The following is a 24,139-nucleotide window of genomic DNA, read 5'->3' as shown; positions in this document are numbered from 1 at the left end:
TTCCTTGAGACGATGAATTGTCAAGTCTTGAGACCGTCCCAAGCCTTGACAATTCCAGCTAATGATGCTCATTGGACTTTAGGCAATCCCCCCTTTGGGATCACCTCTTGAGGGTTAAGCTTTGTCGATTTTACAGCGCTTGTACCCACATCAACTGCTTTTCTTTTATCTTTTGCTCCTTTTTGAAGACCACCACTAATCACAATCTCTGAGCCTGCCAGATTTGGAACCAATGGTTTTTGAAGTCTGTTAACTTTTGAAGGTCTATTTCTCTGTTTGGCCTTAACCTTGGGCAGAACACTTCCAGAGGACCCTGCTGCAAAAGAGCTAGGTCCATAAACTGTCGAAATGTCCTGAAAAGGCTGGGAGAAAATTAGAAAATTACCAGACCCATGGGCAGCGATGGAGTCACTGTCCTCCGATAACCACATCCTATTTGCAGCCCCAACAGAAGAAGACGACACCAGAGAAGGCTCGCTGATTGAAACACTGGAAATAATCTTCTGGGGCTCAGACATCTCATAACTAAAGACCACTCCTTTTTCTTTAGACAAATCTTGGTGAAAAATTGGTAATGGTTCCAACCTTAATATCGACTTCTGAGAGAAAGGATCCTTCTCAACATCACCAACAGAAGACTTAACTCTATCAACTCTGATTTCCTTTTCTTCAGCACTTGAAACCCTAAGGTACTGTCTCATACCTTCCAGAACTTCAGGCGCAATTCTTGGTCTGCCAGACGCAGGATCAATACCAACTTGGTTTTCATGTAAAACACCAAAGAGAGGATCAGTTTCCTTCAGGACAGGCTCTTTCATTTTTTTTTCCAATGGGACACCAGCTCTTCTTGCATCAGCTAAATCTTGTCTCTTTTTAATGAGCAAGGGACATAAATCTTTCTCATGAGTCATCCTTTGACACTCGTAACATCTTTTATGAACTCGCTCATACTCAAAATAAACCAAAGCAGTCCCACCTTTGGGAAGATTAACAAGCTTCGATCTACGCAGGGGTCTTGACACATCAAATAGAATCTTAGCTCTTACGAACTCCTGCAGTTGAGGCTTCTCGGTATCAAAAGCTACTTCAGTAACCTGGCCAATCTGCTCACCCAAGGCCATGAGAGCCTTTTCCGTGTAGAAATTTATTGGAAGATTCCACATTTGGATCCACAAAGGTGTGAATTGCAAGTAATTATCCGGAGGATTCTCATACCATCTATCCACCACGATAGTCCACTCATTGAATGTGTGCACACCTTTCTCTAAAACTTCTTCCAAGTCGTGCTCCGAATTAAAGAAAAACTGGAAATGTTCTTTAGACAAAGCAACGCCTCTGACTCTTCCAATCTTTTGCCATTTGTGTGGCATGATTTTGATTAGCTTATCCATCGGTTGACAAGCCGGATTTAGGGTCCGACCGACAAGACTGAGGACGTTTTTTTCGCAAGAAGAAAACTCCGGTAGATCGGGCATATCGAAAGGTACATCTTCTTCCTCCAAGGACATCGCCATTAAAGCCTTATCCATAGCAGAAGACATGACTTCTCCAGGTGAGAAATCCAAACAGATCTGAGCAAAAGAACAAACCAAACACACCAAACTCTTGCAGAAATGGAGAACCCACAAGCCACTCTCACAGAACAACCGAAAGAAACAGACTTTAGATTGAGGAAATAAAACTGAGAAAATTCCAATCTAAGAACACAGGATGAACCCTAGCCGAATCTGAGAAAAAACACGAAAGGAGGCTTAAACAGGATGAATCGGTCTAAATGGAGAGAGTTTTACTCCAAACTAAACTCTATTCTAGACCTAGTGGAAGACACTGGTTTAGAAAGAGGGTCTTAAGCGTTTTTCCGTTCAGCTTTCCCTGAAGTATTAAGATAAGGTTAGAGTTTACGTTTTTTGCTTTAATATTTTATTGCATGCACCTACTATTGATAAGTTCTAACTAAAGTAATTTAATACTTTTCCAGCTTTCAAATTTACATATCGAAATTTTATGTACTTCGTGTACGGAATTCGTCAGAAGTTGACATTTGTTTAGACGAAGACATGCATATATTGTTATAAATTTAAGTGTAAACCGACGGTTATTAAATTAACCATTGCAACTATTCAATTTATGGTTATTATTTAAACGTACGGTTGCAAACGTACGTCACAACTTTTGAACCATATATAAACTTTGTTTCTCTTGTGTCAAAGAAAGAGAAGAAGAGGAGAAAAGAGAGATTCACGATACTAAAGATTGTCTTAATCTTTAGTGCAAAACACAAAAACAAAACACAAAAAGCTCTATTTGTTTCTCTTGTGTCTTAGCCTAGAACAAGAGAGAACTTTGATTGTCTTATCCTAGAAGGGATTTCGTGTAACCCAAGGCTTGAGAAGGGTCGAAATACTCTTTAAGGAAAGTGCTCTCGTGCGCGATTCAATCTCTATCCAAGTTCACGTTCGTTACGTCCCGGAGATACAACGTCTATACACAACAATCTTAAAGAGTATTTACGGTGAACAATGGCTAATGTTTCTGTGCGTGAGATGACGTCAAAGTTTGGCAAATTGGATAAGTTTGAAGGAGTTGATTTTAGAAGATGGCAAAAGAAGATGCACTTTCTCCTCACAACGCTCAATGTGGTTCACGTTCTAAGTGTGCCAATGCCCACCGTGTCGGAGAATGGTGAGAACGAGTCCGTGGAGGAGACAAGGAAGCAACTTAAGTGGGAAAACGATGACTACATATGTCGTGGCCACATTCTCAACGGTATGTCTGATTCTCTCTTTGATGTCTATCAAAATGTCGAATCCGCAAAGGAACTATGGGATGCGTTGGAATCGAAGTACATGGCCGAGGATGCTTCTAGTAAGAAGTTCCTTGTGAGTGATTTTAATAATTACAAGATGTCCGATTCAAGGCCGGTAATGGAGCAATACAATGAATTACTTCGCATCCTAGGCCAATTCGCTCAACACAACATGAAGATGGATGAATCCATCTCGGTGTCGTGTATCATCGACAAGTTGCCGCCTTCGTGGAAAGATTTTAGGCGCATGTTAAAACACAAAAAGGAAGAGTTGTCTCTTGTACAACTTGGTAGCCATTTGCGCATAGAGGAATCTCTAAGGGTGCAAGAGGGTGGAAAACCCAAAGATAAGGAGGCTGAAACTTCTTCAATCAATATGATGGAGGAGAGTGGGAGTTCTAAAATAAAGAACAAAGGGAAGAAGCGCCCCTTTACTAACAACACCAATGATGGATCTAACAAACGATTCAAGAGCGTTTGTTGGATTTGTAACAAGCCGGGTCACTTCAAACGTGATTGTCGGGCAGCAAAGGATAAGAATAAAACGCAACAAAACCGTTTTGGGCAAGGGTCTAAGGATCAAGGCCCATCCTCTCATCAAGGTCAGAATTTTGTTTTTGATTCATACTCAAAAGTGTATTATGTATCAAAAATAGCTGAGGCATTCTATGTGCAGGATGATGAGGTGGCATGGTGGATTGACTCGGGTGCAACAATACATGTTTGCAAGGATCGTGGCTGGTTCAAGACGTACGAGCCGGTTCAAGATGGATCTGTACTTTATATGGGCAACGAGTCAACCGCTCCTATCCTAGGTCGTGGAAAAGTGGTGTTAAAGTTTAGTTCCGGGAAAACTCTTGATCTTAATGATGTAATTCATGTACCCGGAATTAGAAAAAACTTAGTCTCCGGTAGTGTTTTAAATAAGTGTGGATTTAAACAAGTGTATGAGTCAGATAAGTATGTCTTATCTAAGTGTGGTATCTTTGTTGGATTTGGATACTTTTGTAATGGCATGTTTATGCTTAATATTAATAAAGTTGTCAATTCTATTTACATGGCATGTTCTAGCAAAAATGATACTTCTTTATGGCATGCAAGATTAGGCCACGTGCATTATAAAAGAATGATTGATATGTCTAAAGAAGGATTAATTCCTACTTTTGACGTGAATATAGAGAAGTGTAGAACATGCATGTTGACTAAGATAATTAGACAACCTTTTAAAAGCATTGAAAGAAATTCAAAGGTGCTTGAACTTATTCATAGTGACTTATGTGACTTACATGCTACACCATCTTTAGGAAACAAGAAATATTTCATCACGTTCATAGATGATTATTCTCGTTTTTGTTATGTATATTTATTACATGCTAAAGATGAGGCCTTAGATAAATTCAAGGTTTATAAAACCGAGGTTGAATTACAACATAGTGACTTGGTTAAGAAGTTACGCACGGATAAAGGTGGGGAGTATTATGATCCTACGTATTTTCAGTCTGTGGGCATAATACATGAGACTACGGCTCCGTATACGCCACAACAAAATGGTATATCCGAGAGGAAAAATAGAGTTCTAAAAGAAATGGTTAATTCCATGTTATCTTACTCGGGATTAAGTGACGGATTTTGGGGTGAAGCCATGTTAACGGCTTGTTATTTATTAAATAGAGTTCCCAACAAAAGGAACAAAGTTACTCCATATGAACTTTGGTATAAAAAGAAACCAAACTTGAACTATCTTCGAGTTTGGGGCTGTAGGGCGATCGTTAGATTACCCCAACCAAAGATTAAGACTTTGGGAGAAAGAGGTATTGATTGCATCTTCATTGGTTATGCCTTGCATTCCAAGGCATATAGGTTTTATGTCATAGAACCTAATGATTCTATAGCGGTTCACACCGTAATTGAGTCAAGAGATGCAATATTTGATGAGAATCGTTTTTCATCGATACCTAGACCAAAGGATTTAGTTCCTAGTTCAAGTGGAACAAAGAAAAGAGACGACATGTTCGTTCCTCCTAACGAGTCACCTACGCTTCGTAAGAGTAAACGAGGGAGAATCGAAAAATCTTTCGGTCCCGATTTTCAACTTTACTTAGTTGAAGGGTCAAGAGATGAGATTGGTTTTCAATACTCATATTGTTATCATATTGATGATGAACCTAGAACTTTTAGTGAGGCTATGACGTCTAATGACGTTATTTTTTGGAAAGAAGCCGTAAATGATGAAATGGATTCCATCATGGGAAATAATACGTGGTTCTTAACGGATCTTCCACCCGGTTGCAAGCCTTTAGGATGCAAATGGATCTTCAAGAAGAAGATGAAAGTCGATGGAACGATCGACAAATTTAAGGCTCGGTTGGTTGTTCAAGGTTTTAGACAAAAGGAAGGCATTGATTATTTTGATACATATGCTCCGGTTGTTAGGATCTCCTCTATAAGGTTATTAATTGGTTTGGCATCCATTCATAACCTTGTGATCCACCAAATGGATGTCAAGACGGCATTCTTAAATGGCGTCTTGGAAGAAGAGGTGTATATGAAACAACCCGAAGGGTTTGTTATGCTTGGTAATGAACATAAGGTGTGTAAGTTGGTAAAGTCATTATATGGTCTAAAGCAAGCACCTAAACAGTGGCATCAAAGGTTTGATGAGGCTGTCTTGTCAAATGGGTTTAAATTAAATCAGTCGGACAAGTGTTTGTATAGCAAATTTGATGATTCCGGTAATGGAGTGATCATTTGTTTATATGTTGATGACATGTTGATCTTTGGTACCAACCTTAGACAAGTAGAACTTACAAAGGAGTTCTTATCATCAAATTTTGCCATGAAAGACATGGGGGAGGCGGAGGTGATTCTTGGAATTCGAATCAAGCGTGAGAACAAAGGAATATCTTTAACTCAATCACATTACATTGAGAAAGTGCTTAAAAAGTTCAATTATGAAAATTGTTCTCCCGTGAGCACTCCCATGGATGCGAGCGTGAAGCTTATGCCTAATACGGGACAAGCGGTATCACAACTCGAGTATTCACGAGTAATTGGTTGCTTAATGTATGCCATGACTAGCACTAGACCGGATATAGCTTATGCGGTAGGAAAGTTGAGTAGATATACTAGTAATCCTAGTACTCATCATTGGCAAGCTGTAAGGCGGGTGCTCAAGTACTTGAAAGGAACCATAAATTATGGTTTGTCATATTTTGGATTTCCTTCGGTCTTAGAAGGATATTCGGATGCAAGTTGGAACACCAACGAGGAAAATCATTCTTCTACAAGTGGTTGGGTGTTCCTACTTGGGGGAGGTGCCATTTCATGGGCATCAAAGAAACAAACTTGTATTACAAATTCTACTATGGAATCGGAATTTGTAGCGTTAGCGGCTGCAGGGAGAGAGGCGGAATGGTTAAGAAACTTAGTCTCCGAGATTCCATTGTGGCCGAAACCGGTGTCACCCATTTCTATCCATTGCGATAGTAAAGCTACTTTGGCTAAAGCTTATAGCCAAGTGTATAACGGTAAGTCGCGACACCTAGGCTTGAGACATAGCGGGATACGTGAGCTGATCACTCATGGGGTGATTACTATAGGATTTATTCGGTCTGAGCAAAATCTAGCGGATCACTTGACAAAAGGACTAGCTAGAGACTTGGTGATCAAGTCGGCTAAAGGGATGGGATTAAAGTCCATTTGAAATCTCTAATGGTGGGATACCCAATTCCCCTCTAATACAACGTTAGAGGCTGAATTCAATGCGGAAAGCCCACACTTAGAGATTGAAGCACTAGTTTAAATCATCCCAAAGTAAGTGCTTAGATCTGCAAGAAAAGGTTAGGTTGAAGTTTTCTTCTTAATAGATTTTTTGAAAAATTGCATTTTGCAGGTGCAAGATTAAAAGATCTACCTATATGGGTGTGAAGTGTAGCCGCTTCAAGAAGCTCGGACTTGGCTTTGTACACACTCATGAAAGGATAAGGACACATGGCTTATAATAGTGTCAAGGATAAACACTTAGAGTAGTGAGTGAATTCGTGTGTGTATTATCTTCATGTGCTCAAAATGAGTTGAAGGATTCAATCCGTAGGACATCTTGATTCTCGAGCATTTGGAATGTGTAATATTACTAAGATGTAAATTCAATCGTTACGATATTTACATTTATGCATGAGTTTGGTTTATGTGTTGTTAATTTTGTGAATCAAAGATTACACTTAAATGGGGGAGGAATGTTATAAATTTAAGTGTAAACCGACGGTTATTAAATTAACCATTGCAACTATTCAATTTATGGTTATTATTTAAACGTACGGTTGCAAACGTACGTCACAACTTTTGAACCATATATAAACTTTGTTTCTCTTGTGTCAAAGAAAGAGAAGAAGAGGAGAAAAGAGAGATTCACGAGACTAAAGATTGTCTTAATCTTTAGTGCAAAACACAAAAACAAAACACAAAAAGCTCTATTTGTTTCTCTTGTGTCTTAGCCTAGAACAAGAGAGAACTTTGATTGTCTTATCCTAGAAGGGATTTCGTGTAACCCAAGGCTTGAGAAGGGTCGAAATACTCTTTAAGGAAAGTGCTCTCGTGCGCGATTCAATCTCTATCCAAGTTCACGTTCGTTACGTCCCGGAGATACAACGTCTATACACAACATATATATATACGTGATCATCGTAATACGTTAGCATAATTAAATTCCTTTGACTGGAAATATTTCCAAGTCTTTTATTCTTTTTTGAATAATCCAAGTCTTTTATTCTGCAATCTGTATTTTCATATTTTTCTAATTCTGATTGAAGTAAATAAACTACCCATATATTGAATTAATGGGAAGAAAACTCACGATCATGGAGGATAGTCGCGGAAATTTTTGGACATGTATGCATTGGTCACATAGGTTGCGCGCTAATGACTAAAAAGTTTTCATTTCTCCTTAAAGTTTTATTTATACGTGTAACTTATATTTCTTGTTTTACATTCATGTATGTGACTATTGAAATCTTATTTAGATTAATGTGTGCTTCAACAGGAGGTAGAACTAAATATGAGTTTTAGTTTGTCTAATTAATATTTATAAACTCATATTTGTTCCACCACCTGTCAATACACACTTAATCTTAAGAATAAGATTGTCCGTACGTTTGATATATATCTTTAACTTTTATATAATTGTCTTATATATATAATAATTGTACTTTTGTTTTGATACAAGGTTTTAGTGTAATTGGAACGATCAAGTAAACCTAGTTATAGGATTGTACAGGTAATATAGGCCGGCCATTTAAACTTTGGAAATCTTAAACAGAAATCTTCGATGCTCAATATCTTGGTTTATAATGTCACTCATAATAGGTGACTGGTTGAGACTTTTTCAATAACTAGTTTGTCACTAAAATATTTAAATAATGATTGAACGGATGATGTCTGGGAAATTAATATGCGATTAGTTGACACTTTCCTGTCTTTTATGGGATTTCAGTCTCAGGTCAAAGAAATATATATGATTTTACGTTCATGTTAATGTTTCAACCACTCCAACCTTAAAAGGTTGTAAAAGTTGTGTTTCAATCAATTACACTTTAATTTTGGTTGATTTAACAAGTTTTTAATATGGTAAAAGTAAGAGAAATTATAGACAACTACTATGTTTCATTGTCACCAAAAATCTTGAAATTCCAAAAATACTTCTGATATATGGTTTCAGGTTGCTAAAAGGACTAAAAATATATGATAGAATATCCTTGACAAAATATTTGACTATCTCAACTTCATGTATGTGTTTATTTTTCTTTTTCTTTTGTTCAACAATTAATTATGTATGTGTCTCTTTTTTTTTTTCATCATTATGTGTCTAAAGAACGAATATTTGGAATTTTTTTAGGAACGAGTGATATAAACTTTATTTTAGAAAACCTTTTAAAATGGTTTGCGAGTTGAGTCTCTATGGACAGCCTAAAAGGAGCCATATGTAACATGTCGTAGGCTGGTCCATGGAATTCGTATTTAAATTTTAAAAATCATATATGAATCCATAGAAAAGATGTTAAAATATATATATATATATATATATATATATATATATATAAGGAGGAAATAGTTTAATGTATTATTGGTTGTGAATTGTGATATACCTGACCAGAATAAGATCTACCCGAAGTGAGCCTAGAAAAATAGATGACGACAAAGGTGAAAGACTTACCTTGATCTACAAGTTGCGAGATTCTCGCTTCTCACGTTCTTCTACTTCATTGACTTCATTTCGTTGACCTTTGGCTTGTAGAATGTAGAGGACCAATGGACCAACATTTTTGATCCATTCCTTTTATCCTCTTTTAAATAATAGTCATGTTATTTTCTTTTTGTTAAAATAGTCATGTTATTTTCTTTCAATGTTAAAGAGAAAAAAAGAATTCGTCATGTAAAATATATGTATACATTTATATCCTTTTACCATATTACAATTAGAGTTTTATACAACCCAATTGTAATTTCTTTTTTAAAGATGCAAACAAAAAAAATCACGTAATGATTTTAATACATCATAGAAATGAAGAAGAAATTTAAAAAATGTTTTTCAAAAAAATCTTAAATAGCGATAGATTTTAGAATAATTAAGATCTAATATAAAGGAGATTATGAAACGTGGAGAGATATATACGTACGTGGATATGATGATGTAGTTCCTTTCGTATGATATATACATTGATTGATTTAGAACAAGGTGAAGAGTGGTGGGGATTTTTATATAGAGAAACTTATGATGATGATGATCACATTTTGTTGGTCTTGGACTACATCGAATATGTAGATTTTGTTCATATGATGACATCAAATGCAAATATGAGTTCATTTTCTTTCCAAACAAAGAATATGAATCTATGTTACTGTGTCATCTCAAATATTATGGTCCATATAAAATTTTCAAAATAATTACCATACATTATATATGTGCACATATATGTTGATTTTTGTTCTACTGCTCCAATTTGCAATCGAATCTAGCGCATATGTTCTCTACTTGCCATTTCTTGTCACCATATTATGTGTTACGGTTAGAGTCATCGTCTATTGCTTTAGGTTCTTGTCCTCGCAGCGCGGGTTTTGTACCATTGGTTGACTGAATTAAATAGATAAATTGGATTAAATCGGCTTGTTTTCCATCACATTTGAGCCTTTGGCATTGCAGCCTCTGAAATTAAGCAATTTTAGGGTTTGATTGGATTACGTGACTGCTGCAAATGCAAGATATTGCGGAAGCAATGTTTACGGTTTTAAGCTGTTTAGGTGTTACAATCGTTTTGGTTTTGAGTACAAATCCATATTTAACATCTCATTTAGTGAATAACCTCTCAGTAGATACACTATAATATATGATAATGTAACCATGCAATCTAGATTTCTACATTATATTATAATCTATTAGGCATTTATTTTTCATGGCCATTATATTAAAACCAGGAAACTTGAAAATCAACAACCATGGTTGTTTCTATAGGAGTACAACTGTACAAGTAAAGAGGCAAAGAATCCCTCACACAATCGAAATTCGAAAAGCTATGTATCATCATTACCCTAATTATTTTGTGCATCTAAAAATAGTAAAGTACAATAGCCATTTATAAGTATGAAGATATTTGGACAAATCCACTCAAGATTACTATTGCCTTTGATGTCGAACAATAACGTTACTCGCTGGTTTAGAAAATATTGGATCAAACACTACAGGAATTAAGGCTTTTAATAGCACAACATTATAGCGTTTTTTATTTTTATGCTATAATTGAGTATAGAAAAACTATAGATAGCGTTTCCCAAAAGGTAAACGCTATTGTAAGTTGAGCGCGAAAAATTATTTCAGAGTGACACTTAGTCTTGGTTCTATTATAGCATAGGTAAACTTAAAACGTTATTGAAGGTTAACCCGGGAACAAAATTTTTCATTGGCTCCAAAATGGGAACAAAAAAAAGAAAAAAAAAAAAAGAAAAAAAAACATGAGATAAAAAAAGAAAATGAGTTAAAAAATTAGCGTTTTCTTCTTCTCGATCTCGTCTCTCTCTCTCGTCTCTCTCATCTCTGAAAGTCAAAATCTGAAACACCATAGATCCCAATTAGCTTGATTCTTCCACTATCGATCCCGCTCAGTCTATTCCCTCTCATATCGATTGCCTAATTTGATACATAAGGTAAAAAATATGTATGGGTTTTCGTTTTTGTAAACGATTTAGTTTTTATTTTGTGTTGGGTTTGCTCTGTTTCAGTTGTTTCTGAAGTAATTGGGTTTTGGATTGATGTTTGTATGATTGGAATCGATTTCTTTTTATGTGAGTTTGGTGTTCGACTTTCAATCTGTGTTTTAACTTGCCTAATTTTTGTCTGCATTTAGATCTGTCTGAAGCTAATTTGGTTTCCTAGCTTTTGTGAGTATATTCTTTTGTATGGAATTGACTCAGTTTTGTCTCATTGTTGTTGATAATCGGGTTTATATAAGTTCTTATTTACTGTCTTGTTTGTGTGATGCATAGATTCATAAAAGTTTATACATGTAAAGAACATAAAAATCAATTATTGTGTCTCTAGTTTTATAAGTTAATTCGATTTTTTTTGCTGCTCTCTGGTCATTACCAGTTGCTGATGATATTTTGTTGACTTGTAATTGTGAATTGTAGTTGGATTTGCGGATATGTAGTTGCGGCTCTGTAGCTGTTCAGTACAAGAACTACAAGGTATTTACAGCTTTGTAGCTGTTCCAGTAAAGATGAGTTGTGTTGTTGTAATGATTCTGATAATCCATGTCGTTTTTTTGTTTGCAGATTCTTGATTCATAATCTTCAAACTTCTTGTCCGTGCCTACCTTGTTCTTTGACTTGTGTAAGATATTATTTCTTTACCAGTTTGTTATACACTTTGTGTCTGATGTGAGTGTCTGATCATTAAAGTTATTATGATAATGTATGTATAAATTGGTGGTGGAGATTGGGTCGTATTGGTCTAATATGAACAAGGCATGGGCTTGGCTTCCAAGGTATGCATCTCTCAGTTATTATCATAGGTTGTTTCATTTAAGTGATTCTGAACTTTGATTTTTTTCTTAAATTATTATATTAGGAATAGCCTTGAGTATGAGACTGGAGCAAAGAATTTTGTGTATGGAGCATCAAGTATTATGGGTAATCCTGCAGAGATTCTCTGTCCATGTGTCGATTGTCGGAATGTTTGCCATCAGCTACTAGATACTGTAGTGGATCATCTTGTGATGAGAGGTATGGATTTGAAGTAGAAGAGGAATCCATGTTGGTTTAATCATGGGGACAGGAGAGAGAGAACATCTGCAGATGTTCTAACTTCAGAGGAAGAGGCTTATGACTTGATAAGGACAGCATATTTTGAGTCTGAAGTTGGTGATGAACATCCATCTGAGGCGTATACTACAGAAGAAGCAGAGTTTAGGGAAAAGTTAGAGGATGCTGAAACTGCACTATACTCAACGTGTCACAAGTATAACAAGGTTTCTGCAATAACGGTTCTTTACAACATCAAAGTGAAGAGTGGGATGTCAGAGAACTTCTTTGATCAGCTATTGACGACAATTAAAGACATGTTGCCAGAAGATAATGTGCTTCCAAAGTCCACTGCTGAGATGAAAAAGTTCTTGAAGGTTTTTGGGTTTGGTTACGATGTCATACACGCATGCAAGAACGACTGTATACTGTATCGGAAACAGTATGCTCAGATGGAAAGCTGCCCTAGATGTACTGCATCAAGATGGGAAATGGATAAACACAGTGGTGAGGAAAAGAAAGGCATTCCTGCAAAGGTCCTTCGGTATTTTCCTATCAAAGACAGATTGAAGAGGATGTTTAGATCAAAAAGAAAGGCTGAGGATTTGCGTTGGCATTCCAACAATGGTAGTGAAGATGGTGTAATGCGACATCCGGTGGACTCTATTACCTGGTCACGTGTGAATAATAAGTGGCCAGAGTTTGCTGCAGAACCAAGAAACCTTCGACTCGGTCTTTCTACAGATGGAGTGAACCCCTTTTTGATGCAGAACACCAAATATAGTGTATGGCCAGTCTTATTAGTGAACTATAACATGCCTCCAACAATGTGTATGAAGTCCGAGAACATCATGTTGAGTTTGTTGATCCCTGGTCCAACTGCACCAAGCAACAACATCGATGTTTATTTAGCACCGCTGATAGATGATTTGATTGATTTATGGAATGAAGGTATTGAGGTTTATGACTCATTTGTGGAAGAGAAATTTACACTAAGGGCTATGTTGTTGTGGAGTATCAGTGACTATCCAGCATTGGGGACATTGTCTGGATGTAAAGTTAAGGGGAAACAAGCCTGTAACGTTTGTGGGAAGGACACACCAAGTAGGTGGTTGAAGTTTAGTAGCAAATATGTGTATATGCGCAATAGGAAACGACTCAGGGCTGGACATCCGTATAGGCGCAAAAAATTATGGTTCGACAACACTGTTGAGAATGGGACAGCAAATAGAATTCAAACTGGGGCAGAGATTGCTGAGATACTAAAAGATTTCAGAAATAATTTTGGAAAACCTTTGGATAAGAAGCGTAAGCGGAAAAGGTCTGCCTTGTGCCGAGGTGAGGTTATTGAAGAGGAAGAGTATGATGAAGACAGTGATCAATGGAGGTGGAAGAAAAGGTCCATATTATTCACTTTACCTTACTGGAAGGTTAGTAGTGGTTTAGATTTGTTTAAGATATAATTATGAGTAAATGCTGAAAATCTTATTTACTATGTGTTAGGATTTGCCGGTTCGTCACAACATTGATGTCATGCATGTGGAGAAGAATGTGTCTGACGCTATGTTGTCCACTCTGATGCAAAATTCTAAATCTAAAGATGGATTGAAGTCAAGAAAAGACTTGGAAGATATGGGAATACGAAGGCACTTGCATACAGAACCTAGGGGAAAGAAAACTTACTTGCCTCCTGCAGCTTATTGGATGTCAAAGGAAGAGAAAAGAAGATTTTGCCTTAGGTTATCTAAGTTGAGAGGACCTGATGGATATTGTGCGAATATCGCAAATTGTGTGACAGTGAACCCTCCTGGTATTGGTAATCTCAAATCGCATGATCATCATGTGCTAATGCAAAATCTGTTTCCTGTGGCTTTGAGAGGTTTGCTGCCAAAAGGGCCTAGGATAACTGTGACTCGAGTATGCAACTTCTTCCACCGATTATGCCAGCGTACAATAGACACAGAGATGTTTACATCATTGGAGACTGAGATTGTGGAGACAATGTGCCAAATGGAGCGTTTCTTTCCACCATCACTATTTGACATCATGTTCCATCTTCCTCTACATCTAGCAAGAGAGGCGCGTTTAGGTGGACCGGTACACTTTCGTTGGATGTATCCATTTGAGAGGTACAATGTAAGTATACTAGTTTCTATATATGAGGCTATTATAAGAAACGCATTTAACTAACATTTCCTTATCTTATTGTTAGAAAAAATCTGATAATGTGGGAGGTCATTCTGGTGTAAGTCATGTTAGTGGAGTAGTTAGGTGTCAGCTGCTAGATTGGATTGCAGATGAAGATATCGTTGTCGGTGAAGGAGAATTCTGCTCTTTTGATCCACTATACAAGATTGGTCGCATTCCACTTGGTCCTAATGCTGCAGCTGTTATTGTGAAATCTGTAATACACCCAGGCTCACAATTGTGGAGGCCTGCACAAAACATTTTCACACTTGGGGAAGCTGTGGGACTCAAAATTCCCTGGCAAGGTGATAAGGTGATTTTGGATGAAGACATTTCAACAAGTACAAACATAACTTCTGGTTCCAAGGTAATCTTCATAGTTTATTTACTTTCTTATTGTTAATATTTAAGTAGGAAAGATTGATGAAACCATGATTTAAGATTGGAGAGAAGCAGAAATGTATTGATAAAAAGATGTGTCAAACACAATGAGGAGGCACACACGTTTATATAGAGAACATAATCTAGGTCTGAGATTGATTGTGCACAAAGACCAATAACACCCTCATTCAGCCTTGTAACCCGAGTAACCCAAGTAACCTGTAACCCGAGTAACCCAAGTAACCTGTAACCCGAGTAACCCAAGTAACCTGTAACCCGAGTAACCCAAGTAACCTACATTTAACCCTTAACTATGCCTTAGTTAGTGTTAAATGTCTTATTGATTAACACTTATCACAACTAGGAATCAAAATTTTAGTTACTAATATATTTGAATCACTATTAGGATACCATATCAACTGAGTCACTTGAAAGATGCAAACTTTTTGATTGGAATTCTGATGATGGTGAATGTATTGATGAGGGTGTTTTGTGTTCCACTGATCCGAAACAAATGATAAACAACATTCCTATTGGTATAAATGCTTGCATTGTGAAGATTGATCTTGTTCTGAGGGATATGGCTTATCTGTGGAGACCAACATCTGATTTACATGTGATGGCTGATGCAATGAATAGAGAAATCCAATGGCCACTTACTAAGATGAAACGCATCAGTCAGAATGCAGAGGTGCCTTCAGTGAGAAACTCGCCTGGGGTAAGTATTGATGTTGCTATGATTTGTTTTTCATTTTAATGATGAATTTCTGATGACTGTGTTATGATTGTGTTATTGATGTGGTAGAATGGAAGTTCAAACTCTGGTTCCAGCAATGGGAAAAACAAGAAGTGCTTCCTCTTGGATTGCAAAAATCCTGGAAAAACTGTTGCAGAGGGCCGAGTGTGTTCAACTGATCCTGCAGACAAAGTCCATAACAGACCCTTAGGACCAAATGCTACGAAGGTCTGGGTTGTTGTTTCATTGATTGATAATGCTAAAGTGTGGAGGCCTTCCTCAGAAGTGCAAATCATAGCAGATGCACAAGGCACAACCGTTGCTTGGCCTAATGACAAGATAGTCTATCTCTGAACAATTTGTGTTTTGTCCTTTATGTCGAACAATTTGTTGTTTCAAGTGTCGAACAATTTGTTGTTTTAAGTGTCCAACAATTTGTTGTTTCAACTGTCAAACACTTTGTGTTTTCTTTTATTACATGCACTTGACTTTGTTTTCTCATGTTACTAGTTATATGTTATCTCTTGGCAAACATATATTAAAAACAAAAACACATATTTAAAACATTTTAATTGGAAATGATTTTAAAGATTTTTTAAATGATTTTCGAATTTTATAAAAAAAAAGTTAAAAAATAAAAGTAAATAAAAAACAAATATAACCCAATAGCTCAAAAAGACATAAATATTTAATTATAATATTTAGGGTATAGGGTTTAGGGTTTAGGGTATGAAATGTATGGTTTAGGTTTTTGGATTATATTTGTTTCAAATAGTAATAATATTAATTATAACAAATAATAACATAAATAATATTCATTTTTTAAAATAGTTTAGGGTATAGGGTTTAGGGTTTAGGGTTTTAAATAGTAGCTAATATTAATGATATAAAGTATACTATTATAACATAAATGAATTCAATCATTTTGTTAATTATAACATCACTAATGTATTTCAACAATATGATTTACACAATAAGAAGGTTAGTGTACATGTATTATAAGGGAATCATATGTGTTACCTTCAAATTTCTAAAAACATTGCAAAATATTTTTTTTAAATTGCGAAAAAATTATCTAATCATGTAAATAACTCATAAACATATTAATTCATCAATATATAATTTTTTAAAATTATATAAATTGTAAAAACACATTTTTATGCCTATAAACAAAATAAGCCAATCATAATGTTTCACTCGGATTGTTGATGTGGCGAGATCTCAGCCATTCATCTGATCTAATACCTGATCAATTTACTCTATCCAATCATAATGTTTCACTCGGATACATGACGTGGCGACATCTCAGCCTTTCAAATGCTTTGGCGGCTGCATGTTTAAGGTAATCTCATTCGTTCATCTCCCAACCCTTTCTTCCTTTAATCTCATCCGTTCATCGCTCTGGGGCGAGATTCTCTTCAACCCTTTCTTCCTTTCCTCGACTGAGAACAAAATTCACAACAAAATTGATTCAGATTAGGTCTTCTCTTCGCTGATTCAGAAAAAAATTCTCTCATCCTACTTCTTCAAACCTCAAATTCATTGCCATGTCCGACTCGAATATGAGAGAACCAAAGCAGAAGACGAAGAATAAGAATGGTCTGTCGAATCTAACAAATTGTTTATGTGTTTCTTTTGATACCATTATAAGAGTTTTGTTCAACTGAATCTAACACTTGTTTATTTGTTTGACAGTAAAAATCCTAGCTTTCTCACCTTCTCTTCCTGAGACAAACATCAACAGATATCACCTTCTCGATAGAGTTATATGCTTCTCCCTTTTTCCTCATATCTCGCTTTATCGATTCTTAAATTGATTAATACTGTTATTGTTTAGACATGAAAATGGTGATTTTAATTAGCCTGAGTAGTCAAATGAACGACATTCATTTGAACTCCAGATTAGTTTGAGCTTGATTCTTATTTGGAATCCAGATTAGTTTGAGCTTTATTCTTATTTGGAATCCAGATTTGTTGATTTTTAAACATCCGAAATTGAATGAATCGGTAGATTGTTAAGTCTTTTTGTTTGTTTGTCCTTTCCAATTGAAGTGAGTATTAGAAAGGTTGAGACTTTAGACCAATCTGCTTCAGCTTTGTTTGAGATGTGTGGTTTTTTTATTAAAAGTGTTGGTTTTTCGTGATGTTGCAGACACCAGAGACTGGGATTAAGACAAAGGAGGTAAAAGAAGACAAGGATTAGGTTTTAATTCAATTTTTCCTTAATCAAAGTTAGTTTATAGCTTGAAGCAACTGTCTTGTTTGTGATGATCTCTGGTTTATGTAGTCTTATGAGGTGAATTCGAGAGGAGTTGAGATCTTCTCCAAAAGCTGGCTTCCTGAAGCTTCTAGGCCTAGAGCTTTGGTTTGTTTCTGCCATGGTTATGGAGATACTTGCACGTTTTTCTTCGAAGGCATGTTTGTTTATTTTTCATAAATAGCAAATGGTTTGTATGTTAAAATGAGGCTTGTTTGATTGCTAACTAGCTTGATTTTGGAGGAATTGCAAGAAGATTGGCATTGTCGGGATATGGAGTTTTTGCTATGGATCCGGAAACAAAAAGTCTCAAAGTCGTTTCACCATTTTGTGAGTTTACGATGTTTCGGTTTACAATGGAAGTGGAGGAAAACTATAATGGAAGTGGAAAGGTGTAGAGGCTAAAGAGACAAATTTTATGTATTTTCTTATTTTATTTTTTGTAAATAAACAAATTTTATGTATTTTCTTATTTTTTTTTTGTAAAAAAATGAGTACAAAAATACGTATAAAAATACTCTTTTGTACAATGCATCATTTGTATAAAATGTATAATTTTATATGTACAAAATACTGTATATACCTTTTAAAATCTTGTATATACGTATCGGAAATTATACGTATATTATACTTCTACAAATATACGTATAAAAATTTACGTATTTTACTTCTACAAAAACGCTATCTATACAAAATTATACGTATTTAATACTTTCATACGAATGCTATCTATATAAAACTATACGTAAGAAAACGCTATCTATAACCATATATTAACTGCTATTGTAATTCATAATAGAATAATTAACTATATATATAGCAAACAACAACCGCTATTGTAAACTTAAATATTGCGTTTACAAAACCGCTATGTATTAAAAATATACCATAGCATAAGAAACAACCGCTATATAAAGTATCAGACCTATTATAACGGGCGGAGATACAGCGTTTCTAATAACGCTATAGTAGCTTTATATAGAGGTTTTCGGACGCTATGAATACCTTCATTTCCTGTAGTGAAAATAACGTCATCTACATGACTACATCACAAATTCAGTTACAAGCAATGGAAACCAAATCAAATTGGGCCAGAAGGACACTCAACATTACAGAACTACCCACTTTAGTCCATTAGAATGTTCCCGTTTTATGATTTTTTTTTTCTTATGGTATATATATACTTAGTTGTTCCGTTCAACATATGTAAACAATGGGACATTGAGAAGATAAATCAACTCATATTGATGGCTGCGACCAAAAAATCACATTTCGGATTTCAAGATGAAATGTCACAACTGTAACGCTATTTACAACGCAAAGTTTTACTTTAAAGTCGTGGCATGATGATGTTGTGATAGAGATGACGATGAAGAAGAATGGAGGAAAAGGCAGACCACAGACATATCGTCCATGGAGAGTCCTCGTCTCTTTTTCTTCCAAGCCCGAACCGCTTGCTCTACTAACCGCTTAGCCGCTTTAGGCCGCTCAGCCATCGAGGAGACGATCTCTATAGCCTCTTGGTTAGAGATCACATCCCATATCTTTTACATTTAAACCAAAAATAAATTAAAAGATTCATTAATAACTTTGCCGATAAACCAAGCGATTCAAACCAAAGCAAAAAAGTACTTTATATAAGTTTTATTATGGTTTAAAATTAAATGGTTCTTTCATTAAAAATAATAATTAAATGGTTTTATTTTATATATATCCAAAAAGACAAAAACCAAATTTATATACATTTGAACTTTAAAACTCTATCTAACTAAACATCAAAGCCGAATCGAAACCACTCAAATTAATCCATAATAGATCTATATACCGATGACTAATTTTCATAAAACCAAAAACCTCAGACCAAGGCGAACCAAAATTGGGATTAAAAATTCCTAAATCAAATATTCCCATTTGTTTTTCTTGTGGTATTATTAAGTCTTAATTCAAATGTGGTTATTTCTTTGATTTTTCAAATTGACCTTTTATAACTTTTTGAATATTTTAAGAGTGTGTGGATGGATTATATTTTGTTTGGTTAAAGGTTTATAAGTATTTACCCCATCACTAGCCAAGATTATGAAGTGGTCTTTAGTAGAGATGTGTCTTTGAGTGACTTCAGGGACTGAGACCAATCCATACTCTTTGATGCAGTAGTCTCCGAACGCTCTTGACATTGCGAGCCCCGGTGTTTCTGAGTCCGGTTGCCACACACGGTGGACTCCCGGCTCATCTTCTAGACAGAAAACCCGCCCTTTGCAGCCAATTATCCGCTCCTTCTCCTCTGTTTTTTTTTTTCAAAGCAAACCAAATTCAAGAATTAAAAGTCAAGAGTTTACTAGGATAAGATTCATATTTTGTTTGCTACTCTGACTTCTAAGACCACGGAATTTAAAACTTCCGAGATCTAGTATGGTAAAAATGCTAGCTTATGGATATTAAGAGGGATTAAGAAAACTAACGTGGTAGATTCGGTTTGAAATCAAGTGTGAGCTGAACCGCAACCAAGCTTCCCTCATCCGAAACCGTGGCTAGTACCGCTCTTGAATCACCTACATTCGCGACATAAATAACTTCACCCTACATACACCACGAAACCATTAATTACTGAACATATATATAAATGCTCAAAAAAGTTTACTAATATTCATTTTAAGTTTTACCTGTCTGACAATGGTTAGAGCTGTTGTGCCGCTGTAGTAAGAATCGATCTTGCGGTGATGTTCAAGCTCTTGATCAACCGTTGCACATGTTTTGAGATAGGATTGCTTCCATATGTCGAATCTTGAGAGTTTTTTATTAGAGCCTTCGAGGTCAAGCTCGGGCTCTAGGGTGGCCTGGGCAAGAATCTTTTGCCAGTTGCAGAGAAGCGATGAAGGCATTGAGTTTCTTACTTGTTTGGCTACATAGTGACCCCATGGACCGTGTCCATCGAATATCCCGCAGAAGATCATGTCCTCTTGGCACCCAAATCCCTGTTTACCAAAGATAAATGAGATTTTACAAAAACAAGTACTTTTTCATAAGAGTACAATATTGTGAAAATAGCTAATGTAAGACGCAACGAGAAGCTATTAACATACTCATAACGCGGTAAATCGCATAAATGATTAAGCAAACGCAGAAAACAAAGCACGAAAATAGTATCCTAAGAGAGTATTAATGTACCTCCCAAACGAGTGCACAGTCTTGGTTAACGCCTTTTTCACCGCGTTTGGAGAAAACAGAGGCTAAATTATTAGATCCTTGTGCATTAACATAACCAGAGGATTTCAGAATCAGTTCTTTCTTCTTCGCCTCGTTCGCCATCTCATCAGCAGCTTCTTTTGCATCGCAGTTTCCATTGTTATTTTTCACTTTCTTTATCGAAAATGATCGAGCTAATCCATTAAACATCGATGAGAAATGTCCCATCTTTTAAATACCCCAAAGATCAATTTATCAAACAACAACGAGAAACTTCCTCCTTAAGCTTAAGCCTTAAGATGATCCTGAAAAAACAGGAAACCAAAATTTGTTTAGAAACTTGGATAGTGCTAGAGGGAGATAATATAATGTCAAAAGTAGGAAAAAAAAATCAGACTACCCCAAAAAAAAAACTTGGATGAGTCATAGTGTTGAGAATCTAGACTACCCAAAAGATAAAAATTTAACATTTTAGTGGAATATTCATAAGTCTGACATGGAATTCCATTGAAACAAGCTTCTGAGATTATCTTTTGATATAAATAGGGATCCCGATATAAATATGAAAAAATGATTTTGACTTGAAGGGAAATAGAGTTTCTGTTTAAAGAAAACACATCTAGAGATATTTCTTAATAAGGAAATGAAAAACAAGTTGCAAGATTCCAAGATTCTACTCTTTTGCTTTTTCCGGGAAAACTAACAAGAAAATAAAATGAGAACTTTCTCAGCATGTTGTTGCTTAATACTATTTTTAAATATGAACACCTAAAAGGCAAAAAGAAGCAAACACACTTAATCCCCATAGATTTGCTTCAAAAACAAGTTAAAAGCTTTTCTGATTTTATAACCATTAAATAAGATAAAATTTCTAAAGTTGAGCGACAAAGAAGCAAAAAATTTCATTTCACTCAAAAGTGACAAAGTGAGGACCAATTTTACTCAAAGTTTTTACTTTTTATATAAAAAAAAAAAAAACTAAAAACCACAGTTTATTAGGATTCAGAAGTTGAACCCAAGAAAGGTTTCTCTTTAGCTATAATTTGGATCTTCGTTTTCTCAATTTGTTATTGACCAATCAGATTTTTCTTACATGTATAAAGAGAGAGAAAGATTTAGACCTTTGAAATGGCAGGTAAGGATAAAAGCTGAGAAACGCCGGAGAGATGACGTAAGCTCGGAAAAAGCTGACTTAGTATCCACCGGAGAAGAAGAATTAGCTAATGGAGCGACGAGAGAAAAATATCAGAATCCATTTAATGGAAAAATTAAGGAATGGAGTTGAAATTATTTTTAAGAATAGTTAAAAACTTTTTTCTGGTACGTTGTTTCTCTCTGTTTATTTTTTATCTTGTGGCAGGAGAAATGACAAAGAAGTAGCACGACATTGTCGTCTTTGGGTTTGGTCTTTTGTGGTTGATATTAAAATCATAATTATTACATTTCTCCACGATATTTTGTTGATTATGTATGTATTAAAATGTATGGTCTCAAAATAAATTAATTGGTTGATTCAGAACAATATTGTTTGGGGTTATACGAAACAACGACAACTACAATTATATCTTGTCGATCGACCATAACAAAATTTTGTTTGGTAAAGAACTTAAAGAGTTATTTTCCACAAAAAAAAAAGAGAGCTTAAATAGTTTTAAATGGTATTAAGATTTGATATTTACAATTATTTGATAGTAAAAGATTATTGTCAGAAAAAAATAATTAATAAAATTCTGTATATGATGAAATGGGTTATGCGATGGCTGACTATGTCCCAATCGTTACATCAAGGGTCAAATAAAACAGATCCAAAAAAATTCAGTAACTATCACAATTCTTGAGAATACTAATCAAATATCTTTTACTCTTCACTTATGTATTTCTTTTCTTCAATTATAGCGAAAGTCAAATTAGTTAACTAATTTTTATGCATATTGCATAGGATAAATAAAAGGAGAAAGTGACATATATATTTAGCATTATCTGTATACAGAGGATGTCAACAGTTCCGTTATGGTTATTTCGTTATTTTTTAAAGTTGTTTTGGGGTTAATTATTAACTTAAATCATATATTGGTACAAAATTAGGTAAGCGAGAGTTACGAAAAATAGAAAGTTGGACAAGCAAGTAAAGAAAATCAAATTCTATAGTTGGGGAATCCAATCATAAGTATATAATGTTATCATTGATATTAATTATTAAAAATTGTTATGAAATATATTACTACTTTTAATTGGCATATGATTATCGTGGTAACTATTTACCCGCATGTCAACGACACCAATTTAAACTAAAATATTCAAATATTGTTATTGAAGTGAATAGTACGTGAGCATAGTTGATGTATTATATATACGTATGATTAAAATATTATCAATTATTTCTCTAACCGAATAAAAATTAGGTCATATCCAACCTAATTTTAAATTTATAAATTTCACTTTATTTATGCAGATGTCAGTTTGATTAAAATTAATTTTGTAAGTTACAATGTTTCACGATCAGACATGGTACCTTTCTCACCAATTAGAGTTCTTTCTTGGCGTTGTGCTAAAAGGTTTGCCTTTTTTTTTTTTTTTTAGTGGGTTATCAATCATAACAATAAAAAAAAAATGGTACTAGAAATTGAATCACCAGAAAATAGTGTTACAAAAAATATATGAAAATATCACTTTTATACCACTAACTGTTATCAATTATATTTTACAATCCGTAACTATTAAAGTGGTATACTAGCTAGTTTACACACACGTACATTAGGGCCATCTGCATTAGATATATTGAAGAAAGTGTTTTAACATATATAATTAAGAAATATTAAGATAATTTTTTTGAAGAATGTGAAACACTATGTCTAAAGTGTCTTTATTAAGATATTTTTTATTGAGTTTGTTATTATTTTTAAGACATCTATAATATTATATTAGTATTTTATAATTAAATTTATGTTAAGACATCTACAAAAGTTATGCCATGGAAATGAGGTAAGAATGGCTAGTGTTACTTTCGTATTTTGCTAAACCAAGTTTTTTTTAAAACAAATTTTTACTTGAGTATCAATCTATGTCAGATATCAGATACAATGAATTTATATAAAAAAAAAAAATTAAAAGATTTTAATGTTCTCGGTTGTTTGAGCTACGAATTTTGACTACCGACCAAATAAGATGGGTAGAAAAAAGCATGAAATCGATAGAAATGACTTGACAATGATGATGCTCTCTAACTTTTTAGTAAAGTCTAGTAGTAGTAGAAGGCATTGCACTGATTGTTCTTATTATTCTTAACTCAGATATTAAAGAA

At 34.9% G+C, this 24,139-nt stretch overlaps 4 protein-coding genes across 5 annotated transcripts; 3 read left to right on the top strand and 1 right to left on the bottom strand.

Moving 5' to 3' along the window:
* Positions 1–11,454: 11,454 nt before the first annotated feature.
* LOC110227314 lies at positions 11,455–14,313 on the top strand. Its single transcript, XM_021021242.1, has 2 exons — positions 11,455–13,524; positions 13,598–14,313. Exons 1-2 carry the CDS (start codon positions 12,367–12,369, stop codon positions 14,282–14,284), a joined length of 1,845 nt encoding a protein of 614 aa, XP_020876901.1. The 5' UTR covers positions 11,455–12,366; the 3' UTR covers positions 14,285–14,313.
* LOC110227332 lies at positions 14,313–15,891 on the top strand. The gene is made up of 3 exons (XM_021021322.1): positions 14,313–14,648; positions 15,069–15,380; positions 15,468–15,891. The coding sequence occupies exons 2-3, from the start codon at positions 15,177–15,179 to the stop codon at positions 15,750–15,752; spliced, it is 489 nt and encodes a 162-aa protein (XP_020876981.1). The 5' UTR covers positions 14,313–14,648; positions 15,069–15,176; the 3' UTR covers positions 15,753–15,891.
* Positions 15,892–17,115: 1,224 nt separating this feature from the next.
* Positions 17,116–18,134, top strand: LOC9308321. The gene is made up of 3 exons (XM_002874290.2): positions 17,116–17,580; positions 17,686–17,812; positions 17,899–18,134. Exons 1-3 carry the CDS (start codon positions 17,542–17,544, stop codon positions 18,051–18,053), a joined length of 321 nt encoding a protein of 106 aa, XP_002874336.2. The 5' UTR covers positions 17,116–17,541; the 3' UTR covers positions 18,054–18,134.
* A 742-nt stretch (positions 18,135–18,876) lies between these two features.
* On the bottom strand, positions 18,877–22,194 carry LOC9308320 (probable protein phosphatase 2C 73). Of its 2 annotated transcripts, none has more exons than XM_021021279.1 (6): positions 21,960–22,194; positions 20,821–21,143; positions 20,316–20,627; positions 20,115–20,232; positions 19,713–19,936; positions 18,877–19,199 (listed from the first exon to the last, which is right to left on the bottom strand). In XM_021021279.1, exons 2-6 carry the CDS (start codon positions 21,064–21,066, stop codon positions 18,981–18,983), a joined length of 1,119 nt encoding a protein of 372 aa, XP_020876938.1. In that variant the 5' UTR covers positions 21,067–21,143; positions 21,960–22,194; the 3' UTR covers positions 18,877–18,980. The 2 variants fall into 2 exon arrangements, with proteins under 2 accessions (XP_020876938.1, XP_020876940.1); XM_021021281.1 differs by lacking the exon at positions 21,960–22,194 and adding an exon at positions 21,239–21,745.
* Between the last annotated feature and the right edge of the window lie 1,945 nt (positions 22,195–24,139).

The sequence above is a fragment of the Arabidopsis lyrata genome, assembly GCF_000004255.2.
Source record: "Arabidopsis lyrata subsp. lyrata unplaced genomic scaffold ARALYscaffold_6, whole genome shotgun sequence".
NCBI lineage: Eukaryota > Viridiplantae > Streptophyta > Magnoliopsida > Brassicales > Brassicaceae > Arabidopsis > Arabidopsis lyrata.
This window is presented reverse-complemented; position numbering and strand designations above follow the sequence as displayed.